Source organism: Dipodomys spectabilis, unplaced genomic scaffold, assembly GCF_019054845.1.
Source record: "Dipodomys spectabilis isolate Male_0828 unplaced genomic scaffold, ASM1905484v1 ptg000669l, whole genome shotgun sequence".
Classification (NCBI taxonomy): domain Eukaryota; kingdom Metazoa; phylum Chordata; class Mammalia; order Rodentia; family Heteromyidae; genus Dipodomys; species Dipodomys spectabilis.
Genome location: NW_024871346.1, coordinates 1009972 through 1035258, shown reverse-complemented (window position 1 = coordinate 1035258; position 25287 = coordinate 1009972). Strand labels below are relative to the sequence as shown.

The following is a 25287-nucleotide window of genomic DNA, read 5'->3' as shown; positions in this document are numbered from 1 at the left end:
TATAGCCCCAGCAACAGAACCTTGCTTATCAAGAGCAAAGCTAGAACTTACAACGTAGACCCCAAACCGAGAGACTTTTCACAGTTCCAATGCCACGGTAGCAATGAGCATATTACATTAGACCTCACAGATTGAAAAGGGAAGGACTTCATTTCATCTTATTTGTCAGAGGACAAGTAAGACGGGCACGGAGCACAGCCCCCTGGCAAATCCTCACTGCTTACTGGCGGAGGATTCTTGTTGTGGAGGGATGGGAAGAGCAGTGGGCTCGGGTGGTCTGTCCGGGAGGCTTCGGCTTTGTAGGGGTACACGAGGCACTGGGGGGCCGGGTTGGCTTGATGTGGCCGAGAAGAGACCCTGGCGTGCGGCTTGGCCGGGGGCTGGGCAGGAGGGACGGGCTTGATGTGAGCAGAGGGCCCAGCCTTCTCCAGGACATCCTTCTGTGGCTTTCCTGAATCCTGGAGTCTTTGAGTGGCAGTGCCCAGTGGGTGTCCAATCTGGAAGTAAGCATAGCGAAGCGCCTGGAAGGAGAAAAGTCGAGCCAGCAGAAATCACTCAGACTTTCAGGGAGTTCGTTTTCTCATGGATGCAAATGAAAAGAAAATCTGTTTCATGGAATCTTCATTGAGCTAAAAATTTAAAAAATCACATACATAGCTGGGTGCTGGTGACTCACTGTAATCCTAACTACTCAGGAGGCTGAGATCTGAGGATCGTGATTCAAAGCCAGACTGGATAGAAAAGTCTGTGGGACTCTGATCTCCAATTAACCACCAGAAAACTCTGAAGTAGAGTTGTGGCTTAAGTGGTATAATGCTAGCCTTGACCAAAAAAGCTCAAGGACAGTGCCCAGGCTCTGAATTCAAGCCCCAGGACTGGCACCAAAACACAAACAAGCAAACAAAAATCACATAAATATACTAAAGCATTTACAAAATGTAAATTAAAGATGCATTAAAGTGACAAGGGCAGTGTTAGCATGAGTCTGCCTCACAGCAATCCTCACCATCATCTTCCAGCTGAATGAGTCTGGCTTTGCCAAGCGAGAGTTACAACTGACTACACGGTCTTAAGTGACAGAGCAGACATCTGAAACTAGTCTCTGAAACCAGACACACGTATCTATTTTCACTCCCGCCCCTGCTACTGGGAGTGTTCAGACTTTATGCTGACAGTGAAGGCAATTACACTGCTTGACCTGGGCTCCTTTGATTAGACACAGGAGGTTTCAAATAACTTCAAGCTCTCCTATCACACACCACACCACGAGTGGCATTCAGTGCTGTCACCCATAAAAGGCTTCCTGTGTGATTTACAGAAACGATTCAGAGTCAGATCAAAACCCGGAGGAAACGCGTTCGTGAAGAACGCAGCAGACAACCTGACTGGCGGTCGGCCGCTTCCTGGGGTCCCACTGCAGCATGTCTCTGAGGAGCTGAATGGCTTCGCTGCTGGCATTGGGGATCAGGGTCTTTAAGTTGCTGGGCACGCACTGGGGCCAGCGGAAGTTCATTGCGCTTGAAAGCTGGTGGCCTTCAGGCCAGTCAGTCTGAAAGAAGGAAAAGATGGAAAACCTCGCTCGACCAGTTGCTACGACTTGGGTTTGTCTTCTTCTATGTGTGCTCATAATCAAGAGGCAGTGTTCCCTGAGTGGGCAGCAGAGGTGATGGGACACTGGGTGGTCCTCATGAAGCAACTACAGGGAACATAAAATCTAAGAAACATTAGGAAAGATCCAGAATCCCCCACCAACCTGTCTTACAACCTTCATCGAGAGCAGTCCATCTCTTGAGACTGGGATAGCACCAAATTAGTATTTTGCCAAGTAGGTTCCAAGACACAAAAATACCTATACAGACAACTGTCTTCATAACACAAAACACAGCTGAAGAGGGAGAGGACATTAGGGAAGGAGTGAGGAGGGAGGGCCGTGGAGAAACAGAGGGGTCCGGCTACCAGAGACACCCAGCCATGGCAGAGGGGACACAGGCCCCACAGAACACAGAAGTGGGGGCCCTTCCAGCAAACAACCAGGGATGCAAAGAGGGGCTGAGGATGAGCTGAGGGGTGGGCAGTGGAGAGCGAACGAGTATTTTTTAGGCGAGAAGGACAGTAACTAAGCCATCCTTTTGGAGGATGGATCTGGTCACAGACTCCACGAGATGCTAGCGGGAAGACGCTGGAAGGCAGAAGGATTCTAGAACAGGCACAAGGCTGGGGAGTGTTGCCCCGCCCCTGGGGAAGGGACCGTGGGAAGCTGCTGGCTTTGGCCCAGGGGACTCTGCTCCACAGCATTACCTTCTTGGGTGTCCCCAACACTTGGCAAATCTTGAAAATTGTGTCGATTTCACTGGCCCCAGGGAAGAGCGGCCTGAGCATGTACACCTCTGCCATGATGCACCCCACGGCCCACACGTCAATGGGGGAGCTGTAGCTGGTGGACCTCAGCAGCACCTCCGGCGCTCGGTACCTGAAGCGACAAAGCCAGCTGCCAGCTCGGCTCACCCGCCAGAGGCAAGCTCGGTCACGAGCTGAGCCCGGGGAACCCCGGGGCAGCACGCTCTCTTGGTCAGGTAGACTCAGGACTCGGCACGTGCCGGCTCCTGTGGAGAAGCAACGCTTCCCACTTCAGGACTTTCCATTAAACAGTTCCTCATAGGAGTCTTTCCTGTAGTACTTGTGAGAGATTGAGAGTGACAGAGAAGAGAGGAAAAGAGAGAGGGAGGAAGGGAGGGGGAGGGAGAGAGGAGGGAGGAAGGAGAGGGGGAGAGAAGGGAAGAGAGGAAACAACGTAAAACTCCTATGAGGCTCACCTCCAGGTATGGCAAACTATAAATCATTTCCAAGTTTTGACAGGAGCAATTACGGGTTTTTCAAACAAGCCTGTGGAGAATCTCTTGCGTAACTCTCCTGGCACAGGATCCTGGGGAGGCCTTCGCACAGCACTCATTTATGCTGAGGGGAGGCATGACGGGTTCCTCTTAAGATCATTTGACTCTGGCTTTCCCCCATGTGGTGCCAGCGCACCTACTGTCTCAGGTGCCGGTGGCTGCTGCGGCCCTCCTTGGGATGGCGTCTCTCTAGCGAATACCCAAATCACTGTAAGGGTGAGAACACTCACCATCGAGTAGAGACGTAGTCTGTGTAGGGCGGTCTGGACCGGATCTCTCGAGCCAGCCCGAAGTCTGCGATCTTCACGAGTTCCGGGCCCATGCACAGGAGGTTCTCAGGCTTCAGGTCCCGATGGAAGAAGCCTGTGGAGACAAGGAACCCCAAATCCACGCTTGCTCTGAGCATCCTCATCACCGCATCTGCTCAACTCATAGCAGCTGTGCGTAAGAGCTGTGTGCTGTGACACCACAGCCGCGCACTCATCCCTCAGACCGCATGCGGCTCTCCACACTTCTCACAAGTTGACCTCAAGCCTGGCTCTGTGGCTCACACCTGTAACCTTAACTACTTAAAGGCTGAGACATGAGGACCCTGGTCCAAAGCCAGCATGGGCAAGAAAGTCCACGAGATTAAGTTCCAATTAACCAGCAAAAAGCCAGATGTGGAAGTGTGGCTCAAGTGGTAGAGCACCAGCCTTGAGCACAAAAGCCCAGGGCCAGTACCCAGGGCTTGAGTTCAAGCCCTCAGGACCTGTACACACACACACACACACACACACACACACACACACACACAATTAGGGCTGGTGAGGCTAGTGACATAACCTAAGTGTGAAGAGGTGACACTAAAACTCGGCTCTCTCTCATCTGGGCACATGCTCCCTCTTGGCGCCGCGTGGCTGTGACAATGGCCCCATGTTTCTCTGGGCCCCTGACGGACACTGGAAATCCTTTGGCTGAGTCACTCAAGAGATCATGCAAAGGCAGAGCATTGTTAGGATAAGAAACACCCAGCTCAGAATGGCCTGGCTTCCAAAAGGCAGGGAGTGACCTTCAGTTTACGCTGAACATAAGACAGCTTGCTGTGCTCACTTATTTTATTACCAACCACTGGGCAAGAAACACGTCACAGGCCACGAGGAGGCCCTTTCTCCTTCCCCACACTCTTCCTGACAATCTCACTGAACATGTGGAAATGGGCAGAGCATGCTTAACTAAAGCAGTTTTAGGGAGCAGGCCTTTCTGTGTAGACACTGTGATTTCAGACAATACTGGATTTAAGCCTACAGTGTTTTTATCCAAAAAAGCCCATAGTAACAGTGAGGCACAGACAGGTAAAGGATGCTCAAGCCAGGCACCTAGAGAAGGTAGCTGAACATGGGAAACGGGGACTTCTTAGGGGGAACAAAAACTGTCCTCCAAAGCACCTGCCGCCATGGGCCACCGTTCAGTGTTGGGGTGGCCCAAATGTGCGCAGGGGCGGCTCGGGGACAAGACAGACCATTTGCAGAGGTTACTGAATTCCTGGGAAGTGCATGTGCCTTGGCACTGCTCAGTCAGTACCCAGGAGAGGCATGTGTTTGTCCCGTGGGGGAAATACTGAGAGACGTGAAATTCAGCCATAGCAACCACCTGCAGGCTGCTTCCCTCCCTTGGGAGGTGACTCCCCGGGGCAGAACATACCCACAGTGAGAGTGTGCTCCCAGGAACAGTGCGTGACGCACGAGTCAGCTCTGTGGACCGCTTCTCACACACACACACACACACACACGCACGCACGCACGCGCACACACGCACACACACGCACGCACGCACGCACACACACACGAATGTATGTGTACTTTTATATATAGGAATACATTAATAAATATATTTATACATTCGTATTATATATGTACTTATATACAAATATATACGAATATGTATGTATATATTCCTTCCTTCCTTCCATTACTGGAGAAAAGGAATAACAACAGAGAGGCACTTGACCCAAGTCAGGTCAATACCAAATAAAACCCGCTCGTTTCTAACAGTCCTTTATCAGTGGATATGGGATCCACACATTTAGTGTCCATTGCACATACAATCATCCATTTTCTTCATCTTGGATTCCCCCGTTCTCTTGCAGGACAGACTTTTTCTAGCAAAGTGTGGCCTGTGCTAATGGGCTGTCCAAACAACGCACGCCACCCTTACTGTGGGGGGCCCTCTGAACTTCCATTTCTTCTCGGACAGGAATAGATGCCCTCTGCTCCCGCTGCCCAAGAAGCTGAGGGTCACAGGATCTGTGGATTCTCCTGCCCCTGGCTTGAAGTTTGAAGTTTTAATCTATTTTGTGGTCCCATATTGCACAAATCTTCTTAGGCTACTTCTAAGCTCTTGTGAAACAAACTGAAATACAAAAACCTTAGAAAATGCGAAGTGGCAGTGAACAGGTGTCAGTGGGTAAAACAATACACCAAGTGTCTCAGAATTCTCACTTTCACTCTCATTAATACATCAGTTAACAATCAGGAATAAATCTTACATCTACCAGGAACAAGCTTGAAGAATGGAAACAGGACATGATAAGTAAAGAAAAGTCCTGAAATCAAGCTCCAAAAGACAATGTATTTCAAAGTCCATTGTCCTGACACCCCTCAATTCTTCAGCCTTTCTGGGAGTTAGTTATGGCAGAGAATAAAGCTTTCTACTCTGATGTGTGGTGACACCGCACTGCTACTCAGAAGTACAAGACCCCAAATCACCCACCATGTTTGTGAATGAACGCGAGGCCTTGCAGTATCTGGTACATAATATTCCTTACAGCCGACTCCGGGAACAGCTTATTTCTACATAGGAAAGAGAAAAACAAAGCTATTAATGTGAGTCTATGTATTACGAGGATTCTCCTGTGTTCTTCTGGTTACATCATAAGAAACAAAGGGGAAATTTTGCTCATATGTATTTTTTTTACCAGATCCTTTGATAAGAAAGACAAAGGAAAACAATCATTTGTTCATACAGAGGACCTAACTGAAAAATGCCAAATATATTCAATTATATTACAAAGAAAAGATCAAACCTTTTATAATAAACAAAATTTCCCCTAACATAATTGACAAAATCTATGATCAAGCTGGGTATAACAATCTGTATTCCCAGCACTTAGGAGATAGATGCAGGAAGATCTCAAGTCTGGGGGCAACCTGGGTTACATGCCTCAAAAGTAAACAAACAAATAAATCTCCAGATATAAGCTGTGATTTTAAAGATGTTCAGTGAGGAAGGTTTTTTATTTATTAATTTTTAAATTTTGTGTGTGTGTGTGTGTATGTGCGTGGGCTTGGACTAGGGCTTGGACTCAGAGCGTGGGCACTATCTTGCAGACTTTTCTGCCCTGCTGGGGCAGGCTTGGAACCTTGATCCTCAGATCTCAGCCTCCTAACCGGCTCAGATTGCAAGTGTGAGCCACAAGGGCCTGTCTTCAAGGTCTTTTAGATGAAGCCTTTATAAGACACGATAGGTGTTCATGTTTAGCTCCTGCTTAAGCAAGCTGTTGCGCACCAATGCTGGGACTGACAGTGCAGATGGCATTTGTTCACCCCACTCACCCAGAAATCCTATCCAAGGCATCTGCTTTCCCACCAAGAAAATGTGTCCAGGAGGACTGAGTGGCTCCTTTTCTTGTTTTTTAATTTTTATTATTCTTAAGTAGCTGTACAAAGGAGTTTTATTCAGCCAGCTAAATGAGAAGTGCAATGCATTTTTTTTCTTGTCAGATGTGGGGTTTGAACTCTGGGCCTGGGTGCTGTCCCCCAGCTCTTCAGCTCAAGGAAAGTACTCTACCACTTGAGCTAGAGCACCAATTCTGGTTTTCTGGTGGTTAACTGGAGATAAGAGTCTCATGGGCTTTCTTGCCTGGGCTGTCTTTGAACCGCAATCCTCAAATCTCAGCCTCCTGAGTAGCTAGGATTACAGGCGTGAGCCACAGATACTAGGCACTGCAATGCATCTTGGACAGATGGTTTCTTTTGTTGGTCATGGAGCTTGAACTTAGGGCCAGGGTGCTGTCCCTAAGCTTTTGCGCTCAAGGTTAGTTCTCTATCACCTTAAGCCAAAGCATTACTTCCAGTTTTCTGGTGGTTAATTGGAGGTCAGAGTCTCATGGACTTTTCCTGGCTAAGCTGGCTTCCAATCATAACCCTCAGATATCAGCTGAGTAGCTAGGATTTCAGGTGTGAGCCACCAGTGTCCCACTTGCAAATGGTTTGTTTTCAAAGTTCAAAATTACCATAGCAGGGGAAGTTTCCTATGAGCCTCCCTGCCCCAGATACTTCAGGAGCAAGGAGCTACAATAAGCCTAGAATGAAGCTGTGAACACCCCTGGCAGGGTCGCTCTGCTACCCCCCCACACCCATCTTGTGGGAATGGAGAAGGGCAGGGTCTCTTCTGTCTTGGTGCTTCTTTGGGTGAGTGACTGTAAAACCACTGCCTTGGGAGCTATTTTGGGGTTCCCTAGCAGGAGTGGGTGTCAGGTGCTCACCCAGTGTCCACTCTCAGCCCAGCTGCAGGACCACAAAGGGACCAGAAAAAGAATCCAGAGACAATAAGCAGAGCACACATCTGCTGTGCAAATGTTTGCTTCTACGACCGTGATGGTGAGCCCGTACCTTTCTTTAATGAGCTGGTAAAGGTTTTCCTTCATGTACTCAAAGATGAAATAAAGGTGGTCGTTCTCCCTGATGACCTCTTTTAACTTTACCACATTGGCGTGGTTGAGCTTCTTTAAAGACTGGAAAGGCAAGAAAGAAAAAGAAAGCCAAAAAATAATAATAATAAAACAGAATTAGAGAAAATCTGTAGGCAACAAGAGTGATTCTAATCATAGCTGAGAAGAAGTATCTTATTTTAGAAGGGCTGGCATGCCACCCATTATATTTTATGGACACTGTAACAAACAGTATTTCTCTCTAATCAACAGTAGCTTTATCTAGAAAAACAACTCCGATGAGCTGAACAGGAAAGCAAGCATTTGACTACCAACGAGAGCTCCGGGTGCACCCAGCAGCAGGTACAGGACGGGGATATTTGAGGCACAGCCTCCAGATCTTGGAGTTCAGCTGGAAGTAGCCAGAAGGAAACCAAGCCCCTGAACTTTCTAGTACTGATGTATGAAGCTACTTCTGGCTGACATCACCAGCTAACAAGGTTCAGATGCTCTGAACAGGAAATTGCTCAAATTAGCCAGCAGACTAATCAATCACATGGTTCTCTTGACCTGTGTCACACCCGGTGTTTAGGAGAGTTTAAATCACCCAGGAGGAGAGGAGATATAGGATTAGAAAGACCCTACTGAGAAATGAGAGATTTCTTTTTGCTTGTAAGGATCACAAAGGCAAAGATATCAGGAGACAGACCAGAAACCAGAGGTGGTTCAGGACCTTTGGTGACTCACTTGCATAACTGCAGAGTGGCTCGGGCAGTGGGCCCACTTCCTGCGTGTGTCACTCAATCATCAACCTGCCAAAGGTGAGGAAACACCCCTGTCTTCGGGAACAGGAGTCTTGTTCAGATATAAAGCTGTGCACTGGGTGACAGGAAACACCCCTGTCTTCGGGAACAGGAGACCTGTTCAGGTATAAAGCTGTGCACTGGGTGACAGGAAACACCCCTGTCTTCGGGAACAGGAGTCCTGTTCAGGTATAAAGCTGTGCATTGGGTGATAAGCTGGGTGGAATAGGAGGAAGCAATGGCTGCGGCTTGTTCACAGGCCAATGAGGACTTGATAGCCAGTCCCCGAGAGAGCCAAGGGTCATGAAAGCTAGGAGAGTGAACCCTGTACTTCCAAAAGCCTTTTTCTCATCAAGCTGGGAGTCCAGCCATTGTGAACTGTAAAGCCTTCTCAACTTTGAATTTTGTTACAAAGGACATTGCTTTCTGAACACAAAATGTTTAAGGATGGAAATGTTAAAATTGGCACCTAAATGGGAAGGGACATCTTCCAGAGATATATTTCCTAAACGAACCATCTTGAAGGTTCCAAAGGAGGGTGGGAGACAAGTAACTTGTACTGGAGCAGTGCACTGGAGGACACCAGTGTGACCCAGGGGGTCAGTGGACACGGATGAAAGCCCAGGATAATATTCTGAACGGTGCCCTCCTCCAAGACTGATCAACAACCTGCGACTTACTAGGTTCCAAGGACATCCTGGGCACAAGATACTGTCTGCTCTTAAGAAGAAACAAACCAACCAAGAGCACAGGACAACGAATTCAAAATGCCTGCACCAGAACCAGGAAGATCAGATGGCATACCAAAGGCAAGACAGAAACAAGCAACATCGGGGATACTTCAGGGTGGAGTCATCTGTGAGCACCAAGTGGTCAGTGTACCAAGAAGCTAGGGGAGGAAGAGGTAATGGGAAAGAAGTTTGTTCGAGGTAAGGTGTGGAAGGAGGGGAACGCAGACACTAGGTCTAAGCCACTGAGAGCAAGATTTACCCCAGTTTGGCTCTGAAAGGGGCTTACCAGGGAATCCTCTGCTGGAGAGGGGAGCTGAGGACAAACTGTCATGCAGGGCACAGTTGGTGCAGGTATTCGCATGATGCAGGACACAGTGCATGTATGGGAGTCATACAGGGTATGTATACTGGGCAAACATCCATGTAACACAGGGTGTATTCCTACCGAGTTCCTTTGGAAAATGTTCGCTTCAGTGGAAATACGGAGGAGAATGGCTGATTTGATTTGGCATGCAGGGACGTGGCATGGATGAGAGGGTTATAAAAAACAAGGTAAAAAAAAAAAAAGACAAGGTCAAGAGAAGCAAGTGGGAGATGGAGAAAGAGTAGAGAAAGTGAACACTATTCTGAGAAAAGGAGAATGATGAACACATTCAAAGAGAAGAAGAAGGCAGTAGAAAGCAAGAGATTAAAGATAAGGCAAAGAGGGAAAGTTACTAGAGCAACCATCTTAAGATATCAGAAGTTAAGGTGGCTTCAAATAAAGGAAAATGAACTAGGTACACTGAGGGAATGGTAGCTTGAGGAGATGGGGGAGACGGTCAGTATTTACTGTACTCATAAACTGATATGTTAAATTGGAGAATTTAAGAACAATTTTTTTAAAAAAGCAGAGAGACAGCAGGCAGGACAGGATACAGGCTCAGGCACCCTGCTCTCATGATGATGTCTGGAATTGCACAGCACTACTTAAAACAATAATGTCAGACAGATGCCAGTGGTTCCTGACTGTAATCTCAGCTACTTAGAAGGCTGAGATCTGAGGCTCATGGTTTGAAGCCAGCATGGACTGGAAAGTCCATGAGATTCTTATCTCTGATGAAACACCAAAATGCTGGAAGTAGAGCTGTGGCTCAAGTGCTAGAGAGCCAGCCTGGAGTAAAGGCGTTGAGGGACAATACCTGGACCCTGAAGATAAGCCCTAGGACCAGCACAAAAAAATATAAAGTAAGAAGTCAAGTGAAGTCAAGAATTCTTTTTACATACAAGCCAAGAACATTTTCCATTACTTATGCCACAAAAAAAGCAGAAACAACGACAAAAAACAAAACAAAACAAAACACACTTTTGGATCATCCTGTATTTCTGGATCTCTCAGAGCTTCTTTAGTTTAGGCAAGACGTTGTCACACTGAACCACAGGTGAAATCCAGTACCGCACCTAAAATCCAGACCACTATTGTATGGTCCGTAAGGTAAGAAGTTTTTGCAGAGAAGCGATCAGCCTGAGGAGGGCACTAGCTCTGAACCTGAATGCAAGTTCACGTGGTATCTGTGTCCTACCCCCTCAAGAGGTGTCACTGTTTTCACTGGAAAACTTGTAATATAAAAAAAGTTACACACAAAATTATTATTATGTTTTATATTTCCTAAATTTAAATACTGTGGCAATTTGTTTTTTTGTTTTTTTTTTTACTATTGTTATATATTTACCCATGAAACAGCCTACATGTGACTCTTTGGTTCATCAAGTCTAAAAGATTTACTCCTTGGTCTCTTTTCCCACGTAGAGGAAAGGAAGTAAAGAAGTCAGTCTACTCAGGCAGAAAGGAGAGAAGAAGGAACAGAAGAAGGTGTGGGGACCCAAGACTAGTCTGCAGCTGAGTCGAGTATAGAGCCGTGGTACCCAATGCTCATCAGAGCAAACCGTCACAGAGAACAGTACAAGTTCCCCAGGTACTACCATTATATATATCTAGGAAAAACACCATACATCAATATGCCTCTACAGGAATAGTCACAACCATATAGGCAACAATTATTCGCTAACAATGTACTTATTTATATCGATATTGAGATATACTTAAACTCAGATATAAGAAACCGACGTAAGATAAAAAGCTTTCTATGAGCAGTGAATTCACCTACACCGTATCAGGTATCTTCCACTTTCAATTTCAGCATTATGAAAAAATACACATGGAATAACCATCTCAACTATGAATATACCCATGAAGCTATTTTCATCAGCCAAATATAAAGTGTTCCCTAGTATATTAATAAATACCTTAACCTCCCGAAGGTTCATGCACTCTTCCCAGGAATAAAACTTTCTTTTCATTCTAGAAGAGGAGAAAGAGAGAATCAGCATGCGTACTACCAGTATTAGGCTAAAGTTTCTCCCTCAGGTTTTGTCTGAGAGAGTCTTCTGGATGGGTGAATAAACCTCTATATTCCCAGTTGCCTAGTAGAACTCCCTGTGTCAGTGTAAATCCTCCAAGTATGGCAGACACTGAGCTATGTGCTTATGACCAATTTGAATGGCGCTGGTCCAACAGAACTAAATCCTGATTGTAAGTGAATTGCAACTTAAGCCACCTGTGGTACTTGCTACTCTTTGGAGTGGCACTGTCCTGGACTCCCTTGCTCAGGAGAGAGCAAAGCATGGTCCTAGTGCCAACAGCGCCTACAATCTGTTTGTATATAGCCCACGAGACAAGCATGACACTCGTACGTTTAAGTAACAGGGGAATCGGAAGATAACGCCTATGCGATGATACGTGAAAGCTCTCGGTCTCCACAGATGAGGACTTGGCCACAGGTGATTGCTGACTCTCCCGGGCCTCCATGCTGGTTCCGGACACACCCTAACCTCTGTCTCCTCGGCTCACTCTGACACTCCTGCTTGAGAGCTCCGTTCCTGTGATCATGCTCCAAATATTGCTTAGCCCTCCTGTGTGGTGGGCACATAGGACACGAAGTCAAAAGATGAGAAAGAATGTCCCTCGTGGAATGAACATTATAGAAGGAAAGTGGAAAAGATGCCAGTGCTACAACAGGCACGGAGGAACCTAATGTACCCCACGCTTTGGGAAGATGAAGAGGTATTTCTAACACTCTAATGGAGACGAGTTTCAACCCAGATCTGAAGGTGCAGTAGAACTGAGCCGGGCAGGAGAGGTAGAGGCTATCACAGGGAAGATGTGGGCAGAAGGTCTCTGGTGAGGTTCAGAAGCTAAGAGGCCAGAGAATAAAGCAAACACCTGTGACAGGAGACAAGACTGAAGGAAGCAAGCAGGGTTCAAAGGATGCAGCAATGTGTAGGTCACATCTAAAATGTGGGCCTTGATCCTAAAACTAACAGCTATTAAAAATTAACCATCTGGCTGAGCATGTGGCCAGATGGCAGAAAGCTCACCCAACAAGGTCCAGTGTTTGTTAGCAAACTTTAGTACCAACAAGACAATCAAACAAGGGCTGGGGAGGTGGCTCAGTGGTAGAGCACTAGCCTTGAGCTGAAGAACTGAGAGACCAGGCCCAGGCCCAGAGTTCAGGATCCACAACCAACCAAAAAAAAAAAAAAAAAAGACAAACAAATGAGTGAATGAATGAATGAATGAATAAATGAGTAAATGGTCAATGGCTTCAAGCCATCGAAAGCTATCTTAGCTGGACTCTCCTAAATGCAGAGGCAAGGAGTCCACTTGGGGAGTAGTTTTGGAAAGCCAGGGCAAAGAGGAGAGATGCCCTGCAGAGACCTGGAAAGCCCAGTAAAAAGACAGGCCCACCGGCACCGGTGGCTCATGCCCAGAATCCTAGCTACTCGGGAGGCTGAGAACTGAGGATTCCAAGCCAGACAACTCTTCCAGAGTCTCTTCTCCAATTAACAAGCAGCAAAAAACCGGAAGGAGGCATGGCTTAGGTGGTACAGCTCCAATTGCAAGCAAAAAAAAATCCAAGTGAGAGCTTGAGGTCTTGAGTTCAAGCACCAGTATGTGCAAACACACATGCATGTGTGTGCATGTACTGATGGGCATATACACACATGTATACACACACACATACACACCAATCTCTCCGGTCTGCAATGAAGAGGAATAACTGGAAGCCAGAGGCCCTGCAGAAGAGCTAGCAGCCAGTGGTGAGCACCCAGAGCTGAATGGAGAAGAAGAGGCCAACAGCAGAGGAACAGGACTAGACGCCCTAAGGTGAGTCAGAAGAGGCAGGGAGCCAGCTGACTCTCAGGTTTTGAGGACAAATGTCACTCATCAAGATAAGGAACAGTGAGGAGAACAGAATTTGGGGAACAGTGAAGAGTATGCATGAGTTGAATTTGGGGTATGAAGGTCACATGTTTGCAGGACTAGGAAGACAACCGGGGATGGACACAGTGGGCAGACTTCTAGCCAGCAGACCCAGCCATGTGCCAGGGAGCCATTGCTGTGATTGTTTCACAGACGCCAAAGACTCGGCTTCCACTTCAGATTTCTCAGTGCCCACGACCTGAGGTGGGAGGGAGTGAAGAGCACACAGCGCCCTGTCACAGCCTCAGGGCAGCCGGGGCCTTCAGGGTGCACTGGCAACTAACTGTGGCCTACGGTGGTGTGAGCTTGGAGGCAGACCTGTCCAGCCATCAGCGAGACCCCCACACTGGCCCTGATTGTAGCCGCATTAGAGACCCTCACAAGAGACCCCCCCAGCTAAGCAGTGACCGCGAGATGAATGTATGAACTCTGGCTGTTCCAGGACCGTGAGCTGACAGGGGCAGGAGAAACTATCTTGACCACAGGTGGCTGGCATGGACTCCCGAGCGTGAAGGGGGAATCTTACTTCTTAATGGCGATCAGCTCCCCGGACTCCACGCTTTTTCCCAGCAGGACAGAACCGTAAGTCCCGTCCCCAAGCTGCTTGATGACCGTGTATCTGTTCATGGCCACCAGATGCTCATCCCAGGGCTCAGGCGGTCCCGGCCCGTGGCCTAGCAGGCCTCCCCAGAATGTAACCAGATTTTCCGGTGGCAGCACCAATGCCAGGTGTTCAACAGGAGGTGACTGGCTCCCACAGACATATTTTCAAAAGGCAGTCTTCTGCCTGCAGAGAAATATTAAAGATGAGGACACATGCTAGTAATGGACATTTCAAGTGTGTGTGTGTGTGTGTGTTTTTATATCCAAATCAGGGCTTGGTGATGAATTACAAACTTCCCAGCCTGGCCCTGTGTATAAATAAAGTTTTATTATTGGGACCCAGGCAAACTCACACCCCTGAGAATATCTATAACTATAGTAGCAAAGTTGAATGTCCATGATACTGTAGGGCATGAAAGTCTAAACTATTTTTACTCTGGCTTTTTACACAAACAAGTTTGTCAGTCTCAGGTCTAAATAATGCTCTTTTCAGATTCAAGTAAGTATCTTTACGAAGTTAAAGACACCATGTTTGAAAAGTAATGAAATGAATCAGCTCTCATTCAATGCTTTCTGCTGATTGGTCAAGCTGGGAAAACTATGTGATAACCAGTTGGTGAAAATGGCAAGCTGAGCTAAACATACCAGGTTCTGTACCCTAAGGCATAGTTAACAGCATAAACTCACAAAAGCCACAAAACATTCAAAGTAAGCTCTCCAGAAAGAGGCCTACGTGTGCTCCATGAAATCTTCATGGCCAAGTGCTAACAGTGTGATTGTTACTCCTAGACAAGCAAAAGCTAAACAAACAAAAAAGAATAACTCAAGGCATGAAAGCAAGCACAAGAACCCAAGTTCAAACCCTGGCACTGCCAAAAATATGCATGGAATATATTTACCTAAAATATAGCTCAGCCTAGTTTACTCGAATGTGCTCAAAACATTTATATTAGCCTACAGTGAAGCAAAATCATCTGACACAAGCCCATTTTGAGGAAGGAAGGAAGGAAGGAAGGGAAGGAGGGAGGGAGGGATCTTTGATTTGTCAAAACTGTTCTAACTAATAGATTGGATCCTTTATTTTAAAAGAAAAAAGTATTCTTTGTTCTAGAGACAATGGCAGCTCAGTTTTTGTTTTTTTAATCTAGAGAACATGACCTTATTTGCCTTTTGCAACTCAGCTATTAAATAATCTAGAATATTTTTCATGTCTAACCCAAAGCTGCATATTCTAGCTTCAGCTAGTTCCTTCATATTTAGTCTTCCATGGTTCCTATAGAGGAACCATATCATAAAAATGTGTACACACATGAAATTATTCGTCAAGTGTGTGTCTCAGCTCTAATTGCACAAATGTTCCCTGCAGGATCCATTTTCCATTCCTTTAATTGTCTGGCACTCATCTCAGATCTCCAGACTTCTCAAGCTCCTTGACGATTATGGTGAGTAAAACTTAGAAATGACCTATGCTGCAGTGGCATATAGACCTCACTTATTTTTATTGAAAGGGCGTTATATTGCTGATTCAGATCTGGCAATTATTACTAGTTGATGCCTTTTCTTGGATAGCTAATGCCCTACTATTTCCTCACCCAATTAAATTATATCACTGAAGCAATGCTGGCCTAGATTATTATTGAGAAAACTATTTGGGAAAGAATTAAGAGCTATTGAAATTGAGATAGATTGGGTCATTCAGAATATTATCATGCTAACGATTCCTCCTTGTTATACTTCTTCATATTACCAGGGAATGAATTCAGTTCTGGTCATGATATCATGGTAGTTATTTCCTAATATATTGTTATTTTAGGAAATTACCTAACAACCGCATAAGAGATCAGACTAGGGTCTTTGCAAGCATTCATGTCAGGTTGGTGGTGTAGGTGATTCCAATTTTACTCAGATGCTCCACATGGAGCAGGTTAGTTTACAGAACTCTGATTCTTTTCGGGATTCCCTACGCTCAGGCACGGCAGTACTTGAGCCCTACTTATGAACTAGGATAAATCTAAGCCATGCAAAGAAATCATACTTCCAATTACAAATAATTTAGTGGTGGAATTATGGCCACAACGTGGGACACCAAAATGGGAGTCAGGCACAGAGGGTAGACAAAGGCTGAGAGAAGAAATCTATTCTTTGACAGACAGCCAACAAAGGAGTAGATCTGTACTTCTGCCTCGAGCATGGTTGGGTAAAGCTACAATGTCTAGGGTCAGGAAAGCTCCCAGAACTCTGGGCCATGAGCTCTACGGGTGAGAACCCATCTACAGAGGAGGCTAGACCAGGAAGAAAGAGGCTTTGTATCCTCAGCGGGGCTGCTACATGATCTCTGAAAACATGTGCCTGGGATGCCTTCCCAGATGACCTCACAGAAGGCCTCCATGGCTGGAGTCACACTAGTATCCCACGAACAGCTGGATGCGTCCTGGATATGGCAAACCAGGAAATTCCATCCACATCCCTCACCATAGATCCGCTCTTACTGGGTGAGCTTCCCATCACTGTGACAAAATACCTGACACAAACCAACTTAAAGAGTGGGAAGGTGGACTCTGGCTCATGTTGTCAGGGGGTCTGGCCCCTGATCAGCTAACTCACAGACGGCCACAAGTAAGGAAGGGGACCCTACAGCATTTACTCTGGTACCGGCCCCTTCCCTGTGGTGAGCAATGCCTGCCCGCCCACGACCCCCACCCCACCCCCAGCTTCACCCTTTGAATCAGAGGATACAAACCCCACCTCCTCCAGTTTTCCTGTCCTCACCCCTCATCTCCCCTAGCAAACTGCGGGTCTTCAAACACTGTCTGAATGACCCAAATTTGAAGTGTGGTCTTTGCCATTTATTTTTGGTACTCTTTGGGAAAGAATCTCCAACCCCTCTTGATGATGCTATTTCTTCACCTTCAAAGTCAAGTCAGGAAATGCTTTGAGCTGACCAGAAATGTTTTGATGTTCTAACATGGACAGACAGTAAACACCACCGAACAGCCGGAGCGGGCAGGCCCCAGGGGCCTCAAACCCAGAAAGGCCCGGCCAAGCAGAGTCTGGGTCTTTGAATACGCCTGTGCCCAACCCACAAAAACAGGCAGCATTGTCTCTCTTTTGTTCAAAGAGCTCTAGCAAATCTCAGAAAGAAACATTATGATTCTCCTGGCTTGGTAACCTTGGGGAAAACCTTCCTGTGCTCAGTCCTGTTCCTCCCCTTGGCCTCAGTCCTGGGTGGAGGGAAAGAACAGCTGTTTGTGACCAGCAATTCGCACTGGGCACCCTGCTGTTTTACAGCCTGGGAGCCAGGCTGGGGCAGGGCCTCCTGTAATCCATTCTTTCCTAAAGCATATATTTGTTGTACAAGGGAGCAGTTCATTATAACATTGACCCACAGAAACAATGCATCCTTATCACCGATGATACTTCCTCTACCTCCTTCCTTCTTCTTAAAAGTCTCAAAGAAAAAAGAAAGAAAGAAAGAAAGAAAGAAAGAAAACTTTGGAAGTGGCCCTGTAGCTAAAGTGGTAGAGCACTAGCCTTGAGCTGAAGAACTGAGGGACAGTGCTCAGGCCCAGAGTTCAAGCCCCACGACTGACAAAAAAAAGTCTCAACATTCTGTTGTTAGGTGTGTGTGCGTGTACACAAGTGTGTGTGTATACCAGTACTAGGGCGTGAACTCAGGGTCTGGGCACTGTCCCTTAGCGTTCTCAATCAAGGCTACCACTTGAGCCACAGCTCTACTTCTGGTTTAGTGGGAGTTAATTAGAGATCAGAGTTGACTTTCCTGCCAGGGCTGGCTTCTGTGAGCGCCCTGAAAGCTGAGCTGTGGGGTTTGGAATGCCTTGTCCTAACACACTCTCAAAATGCTGGGAGTTTCCTGAAAAGGTCAATTCGTCCTGGCTTGATTGGAATTCAGATGTCTATCCTGGACATGAGTTAATTCCACCCCCAACTTTCTGAGAGCTTGGGGATCAACAAAAGCCAATGGGAATTGTGAGTCATTTACTGCTCACCTCTACTTCCTAAGATAAGCAAGTCATTTATCACTTGAATAAGATTGTGTGACTTCAAGGATAATGATACCTCACTTTCTGCATGTATACCCTGAACCCTACTCAATAAATAACTTGTAAGAGGGACCTGGGGCACCCGAAGCTGGCAGAAGGCTTCAGGCTCCTGATGCCCCAAACCTCAATTCCACAGTCCTATCTCCATTACCGCCTTGTCCCAGGTCGCAGCGGATTGCCGCCGGCTTCGAACCACAATCCTCAGATCTCAGCCTTCAAAGTGACTAGGATTACAGCTGTGAGACACTGGCTCCAGGCTTTGTTATTCCATTTTCATACATGCAAATAAACTGATAAGCTCCATAGCTCAACCTTCATTTCGAAACCAATGAAGTTAAGTGACACAATATGTATTTCTTTGAAAATGGGAAGCACACAATTATGTGTGGCTTAGACCCATCTGCCCTATTCAGACCTTAGGAAGAGTACACTGCCCCTAGTTTGCCACTTTATGCAGAAAAGTCTCACACCCATCTGTTCCCATAGGAAATCCGGAATACCAGCAAATCACTAAACGACCCTCTCATGGTGCTTCTGAATTTCATTATACCTTTACAGGCTTATAATTATACTTCGTATTCTAGATTCGAATGTGTCATAACTTGACAAGAATAAGTCAATATTGCTCATCTCTTTTAAAAGTGCACTAAAAATAGCGAGTGCAGCCGCTGTGTTTCTCTTGGGCTCAGTTCCTCTGTCCATATACATTTTTAGCAAACAAATCTTTTAAGCATTTTGCCTCTGGGAAAATCTGCTTCTTTTTCTGCATGGAGAAGAACAGCTACAAAGTCAGAAGAAGCTTTTTCACCGCACCCCCACCCCTTGGCTCCCCCCGCCCCCCCTGCAGAACCTGCTTCATCTTTAGGTTGAAGGAAGAGGCCATTAAAGATGTGCTTAGCACCAGGCGCTGGTGGCTCATGCCTCTAATCCTAGCTGCTCAGGTGGCTGAGATCTGAGGAGTGCAGTTCAAAACCAGCCTGGGCAGGAAAGCCTGTGAGACTCTTATCTCCAATTAACCATTCAAAATCCTGAAGTGGCACTGTGGCTCAATTGGTAGAGTGCTAGACTTGAGCAAAAGAGCTCAGGGACAGCGCCTAGGCCCTGAGTTCAAGCCTCATAGCTGACTTCCCCCAAAAAGATGTGTTGAGCTACCACAGAGGATAACTCAGGACTGGGCCTTCTCTGAGGTCCAGAAGCTGCATCAGGCCTTTGACCTTCAGGCCTTTGGCTCTTTAACCTGACCTTCTGAGAAGAGGACTCCTCATCAATCCCCACGTCCTAACCCCCTGAGAAATGTCCAGAGTCTCCATTACCTCTGCAGGCCCAGAGTGGAGTCTCACCGCAGACCTTAGAGGAAACTCTTCAGCCGCTTGCTTGGAATTTTTTAGGCTTTTATAGACTATGAAGAACTGAAGGAAGAGCAAAATGTTTAAGAACTAGAAAAAAAATCAGTTCCCCCAACGTGTGTGAAACTGTGCATGAGCTGGGACGAGTCTCCCAACTCAAAGACTGTTTCCCAGAGAGGAACGGCCATGCGACTCCTACCGCCCGTTAACTACCGAAAACCAGGAAGTGGAGGTGTGACTCAAGTGGTAGATCAGCCTTGAACATAAAAGCTCAGAAACAGTGCTCAGGCCCTCAGTTCAAGCCCCAGTACTGGCACAGAAAGAAAAGAAGAAAAGAGAGGAGAGAAGAGGAGGGGAGGGAAAGAAGAAAGAGGGAAGAGGAGGGAAGGGAACGGGAAGGAAGGGAAAGAAGAAAGAGAGAGGAGGAAGGGAGGGAAAAGAGGGAGGGGAGGGGAGTGGGAAGAGAGGAGGAGGAGACTGTGGTCCCACGCAGCCACCCCTCGTGTTAGGATGGACAGGCTAGGGCGGGACAAGGATGCGGGCAGTGAGCACATCATCTCTCCCAGCTCTGACCAATATTCCTGCACATTTTACTAGGGAGCAGAACTCATCCAGTGTGAGATGATTCACCACTGTGTATCACAAACAAATCAATAAAATGTATTAAGGAGAAAACGGTGACTTAGTTATAATCACAAAACAGAGCCAAGTCAGGTAAGTTTTCCCCAGTAGACACTACAGGCCCCAAGGGCACCGATCTCTGCCTTCTCTGCTGGACAATGCCAGCGGAGGATGGAAGCAACCACAGCCAACACTTCCCAATGAAACTTCACTCACAAAAGCAAGCAATGGACAGGATTTGATCAGCCAGTCACAGTTTGCCAATCTTAGAAACAGAAAAATCCCACATGTAAGCAAAAACATTTTTGCGTGTTACCATTCTCCACAGAAGCTTCACTTGCTCGTAGGTTGTAGGCAAAAGTGTGGTTATCTCTGAACTCTAACTATGTTGGGGCAAGATCTGGGTTCGCAGCTTTATTCCAGGTAGCTAGGAAGAGTGTGTGGAGGCGTGGTTGGTATGAACGATACTCATAATAATGACACACTGACTGAAAAGATGAGTGACTTAGGAACTACACAAAGAGTAATTTTGATTATAGGTGTTTTTCTTATACCTTCAAGTCCACACTGTCTCCTCAAGTACCCACCACCTTCTTTGTAAATTCAACAACCATATCAGGACTAAGGTACAGAACATAAGAGTCGGGCTGGGAAGGTGGCTCAGCGGCAGAGTGCTTGCCTTGCAATGCATGAGGTCCTGGGTTCAATTCCTCGGCACCACATAAGCAAAAAGAAAAAAGCCGGAAGTGGAGCTGTGGCTCAAGTGGTAGAGTGCTAGCCTTGAGCTGAAGAGCTGAGGGACAGCGCCCAGGCTCAGAGTTCAGGTTCCACAACCAGACCAAAAAAAAAAGAACATAAGAGTCCTTCTAAATGCTCTATACCAATTTAGGAAAACATCTGGCAGCCAAACTAACATGAAGGCGTCTGGATCACCTTTTCTTCTGGTTCTACTTTGCTTTAATTCTCTACTAAATCCATCTCAAGGTTCACCTGACCTGCTTCTTACCCAACACAGACCACAGGCAAATATCAACCTCTAAAGCCAACCCAGTCCACCTTAGCTGCATGGGCTCTTACACCAAGACACAATTCTGTGGTAGAGCAACTGTAATACACCAGAAGACAAAGAAAGTGATCTCCGATTTTTCCTCTCGGCAAAATTCTTTAGCTTAAAAAAAAAAATTGATCCTAGAAAATGCTGGCTTCCCTACCTTTTCATGAAGTACTTTTCTATAACACATGTATTTTGATAAGGAAGTCAAAGCTATATTTCACAGGTTCCACTGTGGCCTCAAAGTACAGTGTAAGTCATCAGCACACACCTGTTTGTGCATTCTCACACTTTGCCACATCAAGGTCCAAAGATCGATTTCTCCTCTAGTCATAAACCCGTCTTGGAAACCAATACCCACAAAAGCATTACAGTTAAGTGAGATACAATCCACAGGCTTACATATCACCACCACAGCAATGTGCCTAGACTCAAAACTCCACCCAGAAACCACTAGCAAATAGTGCTGCCAAAGTACACATTCATGCAAATTCCATACCCAGGAAAATGCATTTTATAAGGGCAGACACAGTCATTAAGTACATCTTTCAGCAAGATGCTGCAACATGAAATGGAAGAGCTTGCTGCAAGAGCAGCAACAAAAAAAGAGGGAAAAAAATTCTTTAATGCAAAAGTGTTGCTGGCAAAGATCAGATGGAAAAATGGCAACAGATCCCAGAAGCAGAGCTGTGGCCAGGAATAGCTTAAGCTCAGGCCATTTCAGCCAGGGCAGATCCTGCCTGGGTGCTCGGCTCTCTGGGCTAGACGTTAGCCCAGGCACATTTAGCACTGCGTGCCACGTGCCATACAGTAGGGACTATGCTGGTCGCTGTCAGAGATGGGCAGCACGCTGGCTGTGTGTGACAGTTATGGAGCAGGCTCCATGGACCCTTTTGGCACCTCCCCTGTTCTCCACATGGGAGAACTTAACTGCTGGAACTCCCAAGGCCAGGGGCCCACAGAGCCAAGCCTTGAGCAGTTCTGCCAGGCTCCCGCCCACAACACATTCCCATGCATCCAACATAGCCTCTGCCCTGCAGAGGCTTAAAATATTCTACACCAATTAGAGATCGATGCAAGAAGCGTGAAAGGTTAACAAGTATCTCCAGGCTTTGAAAACAAAACAAAAAACAGTAGAGAAAATCTTATGGAAGTAAGACTTAGAAGGTGGAGGAGGGAGAGTTCTAGACAGAGCAGTGTGTGCCTGCATAATGACACTTGGGGAGGGGGGGCTGGTGCCTCAGCAGGGCACCAAGAAACCCAAACTCACCAGGACACCCTGAAAAATCTACCAGTGGGAAATTTCATATAACCGTGGGAGCCAAAGGCTGCAAGGCCTAGAGATGGAATGGAGTGACACTTAAACTGATCAGAAGGGCTGAGCACCAGTGGCCCACTCCTGTAATCCTTGCTACACAGGAGGCTGAGATCTGAAGATTATAGTTGAACCAGCAGAAAGAAAGCCAGAAGTGGAGGTATGGCCGAAGTGGGAGAGCGCCAGTCTTGAGTGGAAAAGCTAAGCAAGAGCATGAACCCTGAGTTCAAGGCTGGGTGCCTGCACACCCCACCCCCCCCCCCAAAAAAAAAAAAAAGATGAGATGAAAGTTTGGGGCCAGCTCTAGTGCAGATCAAATCCTAGCTACTCCACAGGCAGAGGCGGAGGGTCTGGGTCTAAGGAGAATGCTGGGGTAAAAAATGTATTCTCTCAAGTACAAGGCCCTGCGTTCAAAGATCCAATCGCTGAAAGAACCGAAGCTTCTCAGTCATTCATTCATCCATTCATTCATTCACTCACTGTGCAAATGTCCTAAGAGTTCTCAGAGAGCGGCAGGCTCCGGTGGCCAGACAGGAACCTGGGGGCTAGGCAGGGCAGAAGAGAGGGAAAGGTCCATGGAAAACACATGGCAAAGGTCTGGATGATTCAGTGGTATGAAGCGCAAAGGAAAAGATGGTTGAAGATAACTCCAGAGTTCCAAGGCTCACAGAATTTACACCTATGCTAGGAGACCCCAGAACCAAACAAATAAAAACAAACCGTTGAAAGTATGAAAAAGGGCTTTGATGAGGCTGAATAGTCAAGAGATATAAAGCTCTACATGGCCTGTCACTGTCCTGGTAGCTTATTCAGTCTGCAGGGACCAAATTTGAGTGGGGGAAAAAACACTTTTTGTGTGTAATTTCTATAAATTAAGTTTGTGATTCGCTTCACAAAGTTGGCAGGAGTCTAGCCTACTCAGGCCGGCTCCATTCCCCCCTCCCCCTCTCCCAAACTGGTCTCAGCAAGGACCTCAGCTGCCCACTCCATGCGAAGGAGGTAAGACCAAGTGGACGGGAAGGAGGAGAGGAGGGGTGCAGGGTTTTAAGGCTGGTCCTTGGGGTGGGGTATGGTACAAGATGTCATTTTAAACTAAAAAAGAAAAAAATCCCAGCACTCTGCTCTACACCCACTTCCTCGAGTTTCACAATCCCTGGTTCTAAGAAGGCTGTGAGGATTGTTTGCCAAATTGTAGGGCTTTCTTCGGAAACTATTTCAAATGTGCATATGTACGCATAATATGCGCTCCTTAGCGGGTTAGACTCGTGGCTGGGTATCAATTCCCAGTGTGATAACGGCACGAATTCCAGCTCTCTTAGATTGCCTCTTCGGCCGGGAAACCGCTGATTATTGGAACAGACTGGTCACAAAACTGCAATGATCAAACTTCTCTTCCTACAAAAAGTGTTCCTGGTTAAAAAACACATCTTCTTTTTGAAGGCAAAGAAAAAAAGAAGCGAGTATCAATAGTAGGTTAGGGGGAAAATCCGGGGGCTGCGGCGTTTGGGGCGGCCTGGAAGCGGGGCGGCCAGGGGAGTGCGGGCGTGGACGGCCTGGGGCCGCGCCCGGCCGCAGCACCCGGGCCGAACTTAGGGACACGGGTGGTGGTAATGAAAGGGCCCGCGGGACGCCCCCCCCCGCTTCCCCCGCCCGGCGGGGAGACCCCCGCGCCCCTCCGCACCCCCGCCCCGCCCGGAGCAGAGGGGACGGAGCAGGGACTAGCGCGGGGGAAATGGATGCACGCGCGTGCAAACCGCGCGTCCCGCGTCTCCCGGACCTGGGGCGGGGCGTCCCGGGCGCGAGCCCCCGGTCCGAGCCCCCGCGGCGGCCCCGGGCCGCCCCCCTCGCCGCAGGCTGGAGCCCCGGGGCTCGGGAGTGCTCCCGCCGGGCGGGAGGCGGGGACCCGCCCGCCACGCCTCGGACCCCGGACCGCCGCCCGGGGCGGGGGAATCGCGGGACGGGCCCTCCCCCGCCGCGCCCCGGCCCCCCACCCTCCCGATCCCCACTCACAGGCGCGGGGGGCGATCGCGGCGCGGGAGTCCCCGGCTCGTCCGGCAGCCGCCCCGGCCGCGCGGCGCTCGGCGGAGCTGCGGGATCCGGCGGCTCGCGGCCGCGGGCAGGAAAACAAACAAAAGGCAGGGTGGCTTCCAGGGGGGCCGGCCGGCCGCTTCCCGGGAAAAGTTGCCCTGCAGCTCCCCTCGCTGGCCCCGCGCGTCCCTGCACCGCGCGCGCGCCCGGGCCGTGCGGGGCGCCGGCCCGCGAGCGCCGCCGGGCGAGCGCGGGCTGCGTGCTGCGGGCGGCCGGGGCCGGCGGGCTCGAGGCTGCACCCCGGGGCCGAGGCGACCCCGGCCGGCGGAGAGCCGTGGCTAGGCCGCACGCCTCTCACCCGCGGTCACAGCCGCAGCAGGCACGCGGTAAAATCGCCACCGGTTACCGTCACCGTCCACCGGCACCGCTCGCGCGTGGCCGGGCCCGCGGCTGCCGCCCGTCACCCATCCGTGCTGCTGGGGCGCCGCGCGCTGCGGGCAGCGGCTCCAGGCCGGCCCGGGGCGGGAGAGCCCCTGAGTCCACCCGAAAGTGGCCGTTCCTCGGCCGGAGGCCGCCTGCACTTCCGGGGCTCGGGAATGAGAGCGGTTGGAAATTCAAACTCCGTGCGCTGGCTGTAGAGCCAGGTCGGCCGGCTCCTAGAGAGACTGTCGGGGGGACGAAGGGAAGAGGCTACGAAACCTGAAGACTTTCATGGAACGTTTAATCCCACAGTTGCTGTAGGAAAGCTAATGCGTGGAAAGAATAAACTACCGTTTGCTAAACCCGCCGGCCCTCCTGGAATTGAAATCCACGGTCGGGCTTTAAGAAGGGCCGTGTTGGAAGT

General features: G+C 48.3%; 1 protein-coding gene across 1 annotated transcript in view; it reads right to left on the bottom strand.

The window, feature by feature from the left end:
* Cilk1 (ciliogenesis associated kinase 1) overlaps positions 1–25284 on the bottom strand; it is a 32813-nt gene extending 7529 nt beyond the window's left edge. The window contains exons 1-9 of the mRNA XM_042671915.1: positions 25215–25284; positions 13945–14205; positions 11402–11456; positions 7544–7665; positions 5643–5722; positions 3122–3254; positions 2299–2470; positions 1382–1549; positions 225–521 (exon numbers count right to left, since the gene is read on the bottom strand). Of these exons, the coding sequence (XP_042527849.1) occupies positions 225–521; positions 1382–1549; positions 2299–2470; positions 3122–3254; positions 5643–5722; positions 7544–7665; positions 11402–11456; positions 13945–14045 (1128 nt within the window). The 5' untranslated portion in view covers positions 14046–14205; positions 25215–25284. The remainder of the gene's footprint in view (positions 1–224; positions 522–1381; positions 1550–2298; positions 2471–3121; positions 3255–5642; positions 5723–7543; positions 7666–11401; positions 11457–13944; positions 14206–25214) is intronic.
* Between the last annotated feature and the right edge of the window lie 3 nt (positions 25285–25287).